Source organism: Miniopterus natalensis, chromosome 4, assembly GCF_054644295.1.
Source record: "Miniopterus natalensis isolate mMinNat1 chromosome 4, mMinNat1.hap1, whole genome shotgun sequence".
NCBI classification, from domain to species: Eukaryota; Metazoa; Chordata; class Mammalia; order Chiroptera; family Miniopteridae; genus Miniopterus; species Miniopterus natalensis.
In genome coordinates this window covers 67681870-67696069 of record NC_142084.1, presented here as the reverse complement: position 1 = coordinate 67696069, position 14200 = coordinate 67681870, and the positions used below count along the sequence as shown (strand labels likewise).

The 14200-nt window shown below is 47.0% G+C and overlaps 1 protein-coding gene across 15 annotated transcripts in view; it reads right to left on the bottom strand.

The window, feature by feature from the left end:
* Nucleotides 1-11252: 11252 nt before the first annotated feature.
* SMARCA4 (SWI/SNF related BAF chromatin remodeling complex subunit ATPase 4) overlaps nt 11253-14200 on the bottom strand; it is an 81233-nt gene continuing 78285 nt past the window's right edge. For 11 of the 15 annotated variants that reach the window (XM_087816733.1, XM_087816730.1, XM_087816729.1 and 8 more), the window contains 2 exons: nt 13242-13721; nt 11253-11752 (listed from right to left, as the gene is read on the bottom strand). In XM_087816733.1, coding sequence (XP_087672859.1) covers nt 11720-11752; nt 13242-13721 — 513 coding nt within the window. In that variant the 3' untranslated portion in view covers nt 11253-11719. The remainder of the gene's footprint in view (nt 11753-13241; nt 13722-14200) is intronic. The other 4 variants (XM_087816736.1, XM_016207906.2, XM_016207910.2 and 1 more) reach the window with 1 other exon arrangement.

Below are 14200 nucleotides of genomic sequence, written 5' to 3'. Positions count from 1 at the left end.
TTTCATACACTAGCAAAAAACAATCCAAAAAAGAAATTAAGAAAACAATTTCAATTATGATAGCACCAAAAAGAAAAAAAAAAATCTTAGGAATAAATTTAACCAAGAAGGTGAATGACTTATACATTAAAAACTAAAATATGTTTCTGAAAGAAATTGAAGACACAATAAAGGGAAAGACATCCTGAGTTCATGGATTGGAAGACTTAATATTGTTAATATGTTAGTATTACCCAAAGCAATCTACAGATCCCATTCAATCTCCATCAAACTCCCAATGATGTCTTTTGCAGAAAAAGAAAAAAAAAATCAACCCTAAAATTCATATGGAATCTCATCGGACCCTGAAAAGCCAAAATGATCTTAAAAAGAACAAATCTGGAAGTCTCATACTTCCTGGTTTTAAAACTTACAACAGAGTGATGGTAACCAAAACATTGTGGCATTGACAGAAAGACAGACATAAGCCAATGGAATAGAATAGAGAGCTCAGAAGTAAACTCTTGCGTGTATGATCAAATAAATTTCATTTATTGATTGATATTAGAGAGAGAGGAAGGCAGAGAGAGAGTCAGAGAGAGAGACAGAAACAGTGGTTTGTTGTTCTGCCCATCTGTGCATTCATTGGTTGCTTCTTGTATGTGCCCTGACCAGGGATCAAACCCACAACCTTAGTGTATCGGGACGATGCTCTAACCAACTGATCTACCCGACCAGGGCTTCTGTTTCTTCTTCTTCTTCTTCTTTTTAAATATAGCTTTACTGATTTCAGAGAGAGGAAGAGAGAGAGAGAGAGAGAGAAACATCAATGATGAGAGTCACTGATCGGCTGTCTCCCGCATGCTCCTGACTGGGGATTGAGCCCGCAACCCGGGCATTTGCACTGACTGGGAACCGAACCACGATCTCCTGGATCTTAGGCTGATGCTCATCCACTGAGCCACGCCTGGCCAGGCTATTTTTTTCTTTTATTGTTTAATTTTTTTAATTGATTTTTAAAGAGAGGCAGGGAGAGAGAAACATCGATGTGAGGGAGAACATCTATTGGTTCCCTCTGTACATGCCTCGACAGGGGATCAAACCAGCAACCTAGGTATGTGCCCTGACTGGGATTCCAACTGCCACATTTTGGTGCACAGGACAATGCTCCAGCCAACCGAGCCACACCAGCCAGGGGTTTTTGTTGTTGTTGTTGACACTATTACAGATGTCCCCATTCCCCCCCCCCCCCCCTTGGCCAGGGTTTTTTTAAACTTTCACAAGTAAGGGAGGAGTAGGGGAAGATAAGGGAAGTCAAGTGATGGGGTGAGGGTGTGTGTGTAAGGAGTTCATGCAGGGCCTTCTGGGTGGGAGTGAGGACTTCAGCTTTCACACTGACAGAGCTGGGAACCGCAGCGGGTTCTGAGCAAAGGAGGGGCATATTCTTAACAGACTCCCTCTGGCCACTGTAACAACAGCCTAGGGGCTGTAGGGAGGTGAGGCCAGAAGGTGTAAGACCTAGAAGGAGCCCTGGCCAGGCAGCTCAGTTGGTTAGAGCGTCATCCTGATATGCCAAGGTTGTGGGTTCCATCCTCAGGGCACATACAAGAATCAACCAATGAGTGCATAAGTGGAACAACAAACCAATGTTTCTCCCTCCCTCTCTCTCTAAAATCAATTTTTAAAAAATTAGGTAAAACAGTCCAAAAGGCAAACAGTGAAAAACCTCTTCCCACTCCAGGCTCCCAGTTCTCCTTCCCTTTGGCCATTGGACCTGCGACAGTTTCAAGTGTATCCTTCTAGAAACATTTTAAGCATATGCAAAAAAGTAAGCATGTCACAGTTCCCTCCTTTTGTTTCTCTGGAAAGTGCAGCACCTGTGCACAGTCTGAACCCTCTGCTTTCACTGCATAATGTCTCCTAAAGAATGTTCTGGATGAGAAGGTGGCTTTCACATGAGGTCATCCATGGACAGGATTTCAGCAGGCAGGAGAGGTGCTGAGGTGGAAGTGGGGAGAGCTGATGGGGGGGTATGGCATGGTAGGAAGTGGGAATGAAATTGGGATGGACACCAGAGGCCTTCGCATACCCCTTGTGTAAAGGAAGCTATTTTAGGAGAAGTGAGAAGCCAATGAGGCCATCAAGGCTGGGAATGGCAGGATCAAAGTGGTAAATTGGGCAGATAACTCATTAATTAGGTCACAGAAAGGGGAAGGGAGAGTGATAGGAGGCCTGGGCAAGAGTGGGGAGGGGCAGGGAGAGAAAGCGGGAAAGAGGGGGAAGTTCACACTACTTAGGTTATACTTTATACTTAACTCTCGGGCTGGTTATTTATCCACTTAAACCCTGAAATGACAAGTTCAGTCATTAATGGTTCTCACCTTGCCATTGTTTACGAAATATGTCCATGTGAAATGCATGGCTTACAGACTGCTCCCAGGTGGAGAGTTTCCTGGATGATTCTGAAATATCTGGAATGATGTGGAAGAACCTGGAAAGCTTCAGAGGTTTGAGAAGTCTGCTAGAAGTGGGAAGAGTCAGCACTCCCTCCTGATTAATACAATTTTGTGACCTTGGATAAATCACTTCTCCTTTCTGGGTCTCTCTTTTCCCCTATTTATTCCTCTCTCGAGTCTCTACTCTGTTTCAGGAACATTCTAGGTGCTGAGGACACAGCAGAAACAAGACAAAGACCTCATCCCTCCTGGAGCTGATGTTGCTCCAGTGGAGACAGGCAGGAAACAAATCAGCAAGATGATTTCGGATAACCAAATTCATGATAACATGAAGAGGAGGGATTAGTGTGCCAGGCGCCTATTTTTATTACTTTTTAATTGGGACATAACTTACATACAACAGAGTATACAAGCCTCAGGTATTCAGCTCCAGAGATTTGTTTTATATTATTACAGCTGTGTAGCCACCACCTGGAGCAAGATAGAGAATATTAGTTGCGTCCCTCCCGTCACTGGGCTGACCTTAGATAATGGAAAGGAAGGCTCTCTGAGGATGGAGACATTTTAGGTAAAACCTGGACAGCTAAATGGACCTGGCTGAGGGAAGGGCATTGTGGGCAGAGGAAAGAGCAGGTGCAAGGTACCTGAGGTGGGACTGAGGTTAGAACATTCCAGCAGAAAGGAGGCCAGTGTGGCTAGATGGAGTGGGGGGAGGCGAGGGCAGGGAGGTGACAGGAACAGGTGGTGTAGGGCCTTGTTGGTGGCAGGGAGGACTTTGGCTTTTTTTTTTTTTTTTAATATGTCTTTATTGATTTCAGAGAGAGGAAGGGAGGGGGGAGAGAAACATCAATGATGAGTCATTTATCAGCTGCCTCCTGCACCCCCCCCCCCACTGGGGATTGAGCCCAATACCCTGGCATGTGTCCTGACTTGGAATATAACCATGATCTCCTGGTTCATAGGTCGATGCTCAACTGCTGAGGCATGGCAGCTGGGCAGGACTTTGGCTTTTGCCCCAAGTAAGGTGGGAGCCATGGAGGATTCTAAGCAGAGGAGGAATGGGACCTGACTCAGTGCTCATAGGCACCCTCTGGCCACTGTGGGAAGGACAGACTGAAGGGGCCCAGGGTGGGAATTGAGAAATCAGGGAGGAGGTGACTGTACTGGCCCAGGTGAGCGATGATGGGGGTGGGATCTGAGTGGGCCATGGAGGTGATGAGGAATGGTCAGATTCTGTTTACATTTTGGCTGAGATGCCACAGGAAGTCCCAAAGGCTAAGATCAGGTTTTCATTTGCCAGCAGTGTTCTTGGTCTGCAAAGGCCTGGGCTGCGAGGCCTCCTGGATGGCAGAGCTGGGTGTGCATCTCTCCGAGGCTGCTGAGAACTATGCTCCTGAGTTTCCTGACTGCTGAAGAACCGAGGTGGAGAGGAAGATGTGGGTAGGAGCAAAGGTGGGCTAGAGGTCCTGACTCTAGTCCAGTTAAGACTGCACATCACTATCTGGGTAGCAAGTGGCTACTGCCTTGGGAAGCTCATACCCCTGGGTTCCACTCTGAGAAGGCAAGTGCTTTTCACTCCATGTCCTCCTACAATTGATGTCTTAGAAGGATGCGTCATTTTCATGTATTTTTACTTGTGTGATTAAGAAAAGAGTGAAGCCTAGGCTGGTGTGGCTCAGTTGGTGGGAGCAGCATCCCATACACTGAAAGGTGGTGGGTTCGATTCCCACTCAGGGCACGTACCCAGGTTGTGGGTTCGATCCCCGGTCAGGGCACGTATGGGAGGCAACCGATGCATATTTCTCTTTCACATCAACGTCTCTCTCTTTCTCTCCTCCTTCCTCAAAAAAAAAAAAAAAAAAAAATCAATGAAAAACATACCCTTGGGTGAGGATTTAAAAAAAAAAAAAAGTGACAAATACTGTGTGATCCCACTTGTGGGAGGTCCCTAGAGGAGTTAAATCCATAGAGACACAAAGTAGATGGTAGGTTCCAGGGGCTGGGGGAGGATGGCAGTTAGCTTTTAATGGGCAGAGTTCCAGTTTAGGAAGATGAGAAAGTTTTAGAGGTGGGTGGTGGTGTTTGCATAACAATGTGAATGTGCTTAACTCCACAGAGCTGTACACTTAAAAGGGGGTTAAAATGTAAATTTTATGGTGTGTATTTTGCCACAATTAAAAATAGAAAAAGAAAAAAAAATTGTACTTATTATTTTTTTTAAAGTATTGATTTCAGAGAGAGGGACAGGGGGAGAGACAGAAACATCAATGATGACAGTCATTGATCAGCTGCCTCCTGCACACCCCCTGCTGGGGATCGAGCCCGAAATCCAAGCATGAGCCCTGACCAGGAATTGAACCGCGATCTCCTGGATCCTAGGTCGATGCTCAATCGCTGAGCCACACCCAGCTGGGCTATTTTTTTTAATCCTGATCCAAGGATATGTTTTTCATAGGTTTTTTTAAAGAGAAGAAGGGAGAGAAACATTGATGTGAGAAACACTGATTGGTTGCATCTCATATGTGCCCCTACTGGGTATCGAATCCATAGCCTGGGTATGTGCCCTGACCGGGAATTGAATCCCCAGCCTTTTGGTGCACAGGATCATGCTCCTAGTCACCCGGCCAGGGCCCTACTTGTATTTCTTCTTTGTGGGGCTTTTGAAAATGAACAGCAAATAGGAAGGACTCCACTGTCAGTTCCTCAAAGTATTCAGCAAACAAGTGAGCATTTTTCAGTTTCCACCAATTCACCTTTCCCACATTCCCCTCCTGTTGATTACTTACCAACAAGCCTTCATGGGTGTCATGAAATGTCTTGAAAACATACCTTTTTCGGATTCTTTTAGGGAGGGCCTACATGCTCCCTCCCCTAGATTGTCTACAAAGGGAAGAAGGGGCAGGAAAGTGACTTTTTTTTTTTAATTTGATTTTGAGAGAGAAGGAGGGAGACATATTAGTTTTCCCATTTACTTATGCATTCATTGGTTGATTCCTGTAATGTGCCCTAACTGGGCAGATTGAACCCACAACCTTGGTGCACTGGGACGACACTCTAACCAACTGTGCACCTAGCCAGGGCAGGAAAATGACATTTGAGATGAGGCTCAGGAGATTTGCCAGGTGAGACATTATGGGAAGAGGGACATGTGCGTGCAAATGTCTGGAAGGCTGCAGTGTTAAATTCCACTGTGCCTGAGGTTTAGAGTGATATGGCTGGAGAGATGTCAGGCTCAGATGATCAGGGCCCCATATGCACTCAGGAATTACAAGTTTAGAAGTCTCTGGGCACATGGGACAAACAGCCTGGCGAGGAATGAGAGTGGAAGTTGGGGAACCATGGAGCTGACCACACTGTTCCAGACTAGTGATGGTGGTGGTGGTGACTTAGGTGGGGGCTAAGGATGGAGAGTTGGATGGACTGAAGAGTTACTTAGAAAGGAGAATGAGCTGAGCTGGGGGACTGACTAAATGGTGGAGCCTGAGGGAGGGACAGCTGACTTGGATAGTTGGGGGCCAAAGGGGCCACCTGTGAGGTAGAGACACAGGAGAAGGTGTGGGTGGAATGATGAGTTGGGCTCTGGCCACCTTTTAAGTGTATTAATTAAGCTCCAGAAGATATGAGTGACCTCACTGCAGTAGAAATCTGAGACCATGACATAAACTAAAAGTAAACATTTCTGTTGAAGCACACATTGGTGGGGAATCTAGAAATGGTTCTTAAAATGTATGAACACATGACCAGGACCTCCCCAGCTTGGAGAAGCTCCCAACTTCATCTTCTTATCCCTTGTCCCTAGCGGTAACAGTGCTTTGAGATTTGGTACGTTTGGGGTGTATCCTGATACACCTTTCTCTAAACGCTTATAGGGCAGGGATATGATCCAAAGCAAATATCCGGCATCCTGTGTGTGCCCAAAATGGCATCTTGCTGGACATTTCATTGTGCACCTTGCTTTTATCCTTAACAGTGCTCTAAAGATCTTTCCATGTTAGTTTAATTAACTTGTGTCAAAAAAACCTGTTTTTGGATGTTCTAATTACTGTTGCTGCTTAGGAAATCACCCTAGTGGCTTAAAACAACAATCAGTTGGGAAGGGTTCAACTAGGTGGGTGCACACGATGGGGGAAGAGAGCTGGAGCAGCTGGAGGTTGGCCAGCCATTCCTTTCTAATATGGTCTGGGTGGTCTCTCAGCTTGGGCTTGTCTGGGCTTCCTCAAAACATGGCAGCCTCCAGGCTGTTTCACGGCAGCTGGTGGCTTCAAGAGTAAGTGTTCCAACAAGCAAGGTGGAAGCTGTGGTGCCATGTATGACCCACTCTTAGCAGTCATACAGTGTCACTTCTACTGTCTCCATTGATTATCACTGAATCTAAACTCAAGGGAAGAATTTGGGAATGCAGACAGGTGCAGGCACTGTGGAAAGCAGTCTGGAGTTACCTCAAAAATTTTAAAAATGGAACTGCTTTATGACCCGTTGATACCACTTCTGGGAATTTATCTGAAGAAACCCAAAACGCTAATTTGAAAGAATATATGCAACCCTATGTTCATTGCAGTGTTATTTACAATAGCTGAGATTTGGAAGCAGCCCAGTATCCATCAGTAGATGAGTGGGTAAAAAGCTGTGGGATATTTACACAATGGAATACTACTTGGCCATAAAAAAGGAAACCTTACCTTTTGCTATAGCATGGATGGACCTGGAGAATATTATGCTAAGTGAAATAAGCCAGTCAGAGAAAGACAAACACCATACAATTTCACTTATAAGTGGAATCTAAAGAGCAAAATAAACTAACAAACAAAATAGAAACAGACTCATACAGAGAACAGACTGAGAGCTGTCAGAGGGGAAGGGGGTTGGGGGTGGGTGAAAAAGGTGAAGGATTAAGCAAAGAAAAAAACCCCTCATAGTCACAGACAACAGTATGGTGATTACCAGTGGGAAAGGAGGGTGGGGGAGGTAGAAGAGGGTAAAGGGGGGATAAATCGTGATGGAAGGAGACTTGGTTTGGGGTGGTGAACATACAATATATAGATTATAAAATTGTACACCTGAAACTTACATAATTTGATTAATCAATGTCACCCCAATAAATTAAATTAAAAAAATCAGACCCTATGTCTTGATGAGGGGAGTTGCAAGGTTCTAAAACTGCAAGTGGGAAGGGAGATGTCATTGTGGCATTCTGTCACAAACAAAGTCCCAATCTTCCTGATCACCCTCTCCCAGTCCCAGCTCTGAAGGCACTCTGTGGGCTCCTGTTTCGCCTTGACATCTGACATCCCAGCCTTAAGCCATTCCATGTAAATCCCCACCCATGGCTTGCTGTCTCCCCTGCCTCCTTGGACACAGAGACCTGCACCCCACTGTTCAACCTACCACGCTTTCCATGGAGCCATTTCACTCTGCCAGACCCAAGGCCTTTCCTCCAGACTCAGTACAGGTCCCTGCCACAAGCGTGAATTCAAATCTTTGTGGTCTTGCCCAGCTGGCGTCGCTTGGTGCTTGAGCACTGACCTATGATCCAGGAGACAGCGGTTTGATTTCTGGTCGGGGGCGTGCAGGAGGCAGCCAATCAGTGGCTCATCATTGATTTTTCTCTCTCCCTTCCTCTCTCTGAAATCAAGATACATTCTTTAAAAAATCTGTGTGGTCTTGGCAAGTGCCTCAACTCTCTGAGCCCCTTTTATCATCTGTGAAATAGGAACAAAGTTCCCCATCACTGAGGGTTGGTGGGAGAAATGGGGAAGGCACTGACTAGCAGGACAGAGATGGAGGGGAAGGGCCATCCTGATGGGTGCTGAGAACAAAGGCTGGTGGGGTGGGAGAAGGGAGCAAGCAGCTGTTACCAGGAGTCTCAGGAGTTAAGGCTGGTGGAGGCCCTTGGTTCATGGCCAGTGTCCACATGAGGTTGGTTCCAGGGCCTCAGGCCAAGGTTGATATGGAAGAGCCAGGCCAGAGATTGCAGCTCTGATCTCTCAACCCTACCAGAGCCTGTGACATTTGGCTTTGCACATGTGGATGCTCAAACTAACACTTTCTGTTGATTCCCTTCATTTTTTCCTCAAAACAATTGTTTTCCTTTTCATTGTCACAGAAAATACAGTAATGCCTGAAGAAGGAAGTGGAAACCTTCTTGAACATCTTTATTTATTTTTTCTCCCAGCTGAGGTGCAGAGAGCTGTCAAAGGCCACACAGGCTGGAAGTGGCAGGGCCAGGATTCAAATCCCTGACCATCTGGTGGCAAGCCCAGCTTGAGATCCACCTGTTCCAAGACTAGCTGTGCAGTATAGGGCAAATGCTTCCCTTCTCTGTGCCTGTTTTCACATCTGAAAATGGGATAATCACCTAATGGGTAGTGAGCTCACACCTCATTTCCTGGGTCTTCAGGTTTCACAAGCTTCCTTTTCAATGTGGCTCCCAATGCCTGGCTCCCTCCTTTCTTGGCAACAGAACTGCACCTTTAGATGGACACACAGTCAACAGCAGAAAGGCTGCATCTCTCAGCTTCCTATGCAGGTAGGTATGACCATTTGACTATGTTGTGGCCAATAGCGAATAAGAGTGACGTATCAGTTTCTAGAGAGGGTCTCTAAAGGTTGGGGTGGGGTGGTGCCTCCTTGTTCACAGCTGGAAATGTGTATTGGATAGAGCCCCAGTAGCCACCTTGGGCCATGAGGTGACCTTGGCATGTGCTCTTGCACTTTGAGGCACCAACTCCAGACTCTGACATGAACTCGTGTCTAACTTAAGTCAATATAATTTTGGATTTTGTTGCCATTCACCAACAAACTATATCATATTTTTCTTATTTTTAAGTTCTAAGTGTATTCCCCCCCACACACAGTCAAGGGACTCATTTTTAGTAAAAATTAAAATAAATTCAAATGTATTAAAATAAAATCAAAGCTATTTAAAAAAATGTGAACTTCCAAAATAATGGAGTGAGGATCTTGGCAAATTTCATCCCTAATAGTATAAATGAAACTAGACAGAGTTGTCAAAAACAACCATATCAGGATTCTGGAGGTTTATCAAAGGCATTTGACAAATTAAGAGTTTATTCAAGAAGACTGAATGTCATCTAAGGTTATAGTCTTGCCCCATCCCTAATGGCCCAGATTTGAGCAAGACAAACGTTAACACTGAGACTTCCTAGGAATAAGCCTTCCTAGCACTGTGGGACCCCGTTATCCGTTGAAATTCTGTTTCCTGGTACCTCTCAACAGTTTGGCTCAAAATAAACTCACAAAAATTCTTTAAAAAAAAAAGAGAAAACCCCCCCGACTGAATGGCAGAGTAGTGGAGATTGTGTTTTATTTGCCTGGGCCTCCCAGCTTCTTCCCACTGCCATAAAAATCACTGCTGGAGGGGACTGACTTGACTTGGAGCTGGGTGGAAAAACCTTAGGCCCCTGGGGATACTGGAAATAGGGATCTCAGAGTAGAATGAATGGGCTAGGCCAAGGTCTCCTATCTAGCTTGAGGTAGGGATCCTGGTTGCAACAGACTGATATAATCAGACAGGAAGTCCAGGGAATGAGACAGCTTCAGTTGGCCCCACACATCCCAAAAGGCTGCATGCATGCATGGGAGAGCTGGAGAGAGCCCCATGAATCCACAAATCGGTGCAACCTGCGCAAAAGGGAGGCTGTGTGCATGTGCTGAGAAAACGCAAGAGGGACAGGCAGGGAGCAAAGGTAGGTCTGCAAAATGAGCCCAGGCCACTGGCACGAGGCCTCACTGACTCCTGTGTTTGAGCACCGCTTCTGAGCCATCACTGGCTGACCTCGAAGCCAAGTTGACCTAGTGTAACACCTAGATTAAAAATAAGGAATTAAAAACAAAAACAAAAAACTGAGCAGTCATCAGCTGCTGCACGCTGTGGGGAAGACAGAAACTGTAGTTAGTTCAGCAATGACTAAGTAAACAAAAAACAAAACAAAAACACAACTCCCCATGTGAGGAATCAGAATTCAGAGTTGTTACAATCTACTATTTTTAAAATGTCCACTTTTGGTTCAGCTGGTTAGAGTGTCATCCTGATATGCCAAGGTTGTGGGGTTCGATCCCCAGTCAGGGCACATAGAAGAATCAACCAATGAATGCGTATATGAGTGGAACAAATTGATGTTTTTCTCTCTCTCTTAAAAAAGATAAATAAATAAAAATAATAAAATGTCAACTTTTGAACAAAAAATTTCAAGATATGCAAAGAAACAGGAAAGTGTGACCAACATTGAGGAAAAAAAGTAGTCAATAGAATCTTTTTCTGAAGGGGTCCAGATGTTGGACTTCAAAGCAACCATTGTGTTAAAAAACCTAAAGGAAACTGAAGGATTAAAGGCAAGTATAACAACGATTCATAGAAGGTCTTAATGAAGAGACAAAAATTAGAGAAAAGAACACAAATGAAGTTCTGAACTTGGGAGCCCTCCCTGTTCACTGGGCTCCCACATACCCTGGGCTTTGTGTGTCATGCACTGACCGCTTTGTATGGCACCTGCCTGTTTATATGACCATCTCCCTGATCTCACCTTGGCTGCTGGTAGGGAAGGGACAGAGCTGCTTGCTTCCTGTGTGACAGGGCGGGCTTGAACAAATGATGGGGAATGACAGTGGCACCCAGTAGGGCCAAAAGCCTGAGCTTGTCATTAGCTGGTGTGAAGCCCGGGCCTCAGTATCCACCCGTGAAAGAGGCTACCTGGGATCTGGTGACAGGACAGGAGGCTCCACAAAGGCTGCCAGGGCTTTACTGAAAATGTGCTAGGAGCCGGGACTGAGTCCAGCAGAAGAAGGCAAAGTTATGAATTTTGTTGTTGGTTTAATTTATTACTGTTTGACATCCAGTGACACTGACATACCCTCACCGGGCCTGCGGTCCCCGGGCCCGGCAAGTGTGACCTGTCCAAAAAATACAGTACAAGGAGTGGACGGCTACACACATGCATCCACAGCTTAAACTACAGTGATTCCAAACTGCGGCCGCAACAGTACTGCCAAGAAAGGAAAAGAAAAACAGGTGTCGTGTGTTCCCCGATTCATAATTCTCTGTCATTTTAAACAGTTAATGCTGTTAACAAACTCTACTGAGCCAGGACAGGACCAGACACAAACAGTCCTACATCTTCTCTGCCGTATAAATATGGAAGATTTTCGTTTATACAGTTTTACCCCACGTCTGAAACTACATCTGTTGCTACCCGTTACTGCTAAGAGCTACACCACCTCGGCCCTGGGACGAGGGGGTTAGGGTCGAGAATCTGGAATGTCGAGATTCAGTCTTCCTCGCTGCCACTTCCTGAGCGGTCCTGGAGGGGGAGAGGAGACAGCATGAGTTGTCTGTACCCTTGAGGGGACCCTGAGACTGAAACACTGGCGCAGGCAATGGAACTGCTTTTCCTGGGTGTATGTGAGCAGCACAGGGATTGTGAGGGTGGAGTGGTCTTTGGCCTCAGCCCCTTCTGCCACGCCACACCCCAATGCGATTTTTCTCCTGAGGACTGGCCCCTGTGCCCACACTGATTCTTTCTTGGGATCTAGGAGGCTCACCAGGCCCTCCCTGCTCCATCCCTATGCCCCTGACCTTGGGCTTCAAAACCACCTTGGTTGTTCCTAACCACGAAAGATCTTTACTAAAGATCTTTACTCTTCTGTTTAACATTTTAAGCAGCTTGGCAAGGGCCATAAAATGCCCTGATGGATCTGGACTGGGGCACTGTTATAGCCCAGACCTCCTCTCTTGAAACATGGGCACCCCTCCCCATGTTCAGGACATCATCGACCCCATCATAAGGTCATGTATGTCTCTGGTCAGATTTATTCCAAGATACTTAGTTTTGCTGTTATTGCAAATGGCTATACAAGAAGACCACCACCAAAATAGTGCTTACTACTGAGTCTGGTCAGGAGCCTGGCCCCATAATCTAGTCTACCTCCCTACTTTGTAGAAGTGGAAACTGAGGCTCAGAAGTGAAGTGAACTGCCCAGGTCCCACAGCAGGGAAGGGCCAGGTGTCTGGACTGGGATCAGGAGGCAAAGCTTACTTAAACACAGCAATTGGGTCTGCTCCCATACCTTACCCGCCAAAAACTGCCCACTGTGGGCTTGACAAGCCTGCAGCTTCTCCCCAGTGTGTGGGGACCACAACCTGTGACAGGGGACATGCATCAGTCCCATTCACGATGTTTGTTCCATGTCATTTTGTAACTGGGGAGCCAGGGATTTTGCTTTTTGTGGTGTTTTTTTTTTTTTTTTTTTAGCATTGTTAGGAAATCCTGCTAGGCAGGTCAGAACAGAGCCAGGAGCAGAGACCTGGGCACATGGTATATGTCACATGGGGTGAGAACAATGGCAGCTGTGGCTGGACAGCAAGGCACTGAGTTGGCTTGGGGAGGACAGATGCTGAGGGGATAGGGACTATATGGGGGGCATCTCGAATCTCAATGTCTCCTGCCCTTGAGCTCAAAGACCTGGTCCCACCTTGGGCCATGGCAAGACAGGCCTGGGGTCCTGCCAAACAGCTGTGCAGGCTGATGTAGTGGGAACAGAATGGGACACCCACCCTGTTCCCAGACACCCACTGGTGCTAAGAGCACTGCTTCTACAGTGTCACATGGACTTGGGCTTGAGTTACATGCCATATAGCAATGAGCCTCAGTTTCCCCACCTGTGGAGTGGGGATGTGAGAGCATCTACCCTCATAGGAACCATGGTATAAGGTACCTGGCATGAGGATGGATTTCCAATGACCCAACTGCCACTGGACCTCCTGCCTGTCCCAGGGTCCTGAGGCCTTACCTCTTCCTGCTCCTCTTCACTGTCATCGTCGCTCACCACTGGCTTGGCCCGGGACCCACGGCTTGGTCGCCGCCGGCCCCCCTTCAGCCGATCCTGTGCCTTCTCCTTCCGGCCCAGCTTGATCTTCACTTTGACTGAGCGGGCTGGGGTGGGGATCAGAAAGGGGGAAAGAAGAAGACATGAGCTCTCGAGAACACAGCACCTCCTGAGTTGGGAGCACCTGGGAGCTAGGAGGGCTATGAATGGACGGGGTGCGAGACCGCTGGTTCTCTCGGGTGGGCATGAAGCCAGAGATCCTGACCATCCCAGGAAGCCACAAACACCCACCCAGGCACCCTGGGACTCACACTCGGACTCCGAGCCTTCCTCCTCGCCCTCCTCCTCTTCCTCACTCTCCTCGCCTTCACTGTCATCCTCTTTCTCTATTTTCTGCCGCACGCTGGTGAAAACGGACTGCAGGACAATGGAATCTTCGTAGATCTGGGCAGAAACACCCGGGGATTGAATGGGCTGGGGCCCAATGTGGGGGTTGCCTGCCCATCCCATCCCATCCCATCCCATCCCATCCCATCCCATCCCATCCCATCCCATCCCATCCCATCCATCCCATCCATCCCATCCATCCCATCCATCCCATCCCATCCCATCCCATCCCATCCCATCCCACCCCACCCCAGCCACAGCTCTGGCCAGAGTAGCCCACGTGGGGCAGAGGGACATTTCAACTATCCTTTCCTAATCGGTGCCTAAGAGAACATCAGGATTATGAAATGGTTCCAGACAAAAGGTCAGGTGTGTGAGTTTAGATACAGCCAAAGGATCCTCCCCCAGAATCATAGTGAGTGCTTTTAAAGGCTCTGAGGAGGTCTGCAGTAACCAGAAATGCACATCCCTTGTTTAAGCCAGCATTTTCCCCATATTTATGACTGTAAAACCTCTTTTCCAGGAGGCACCTATGC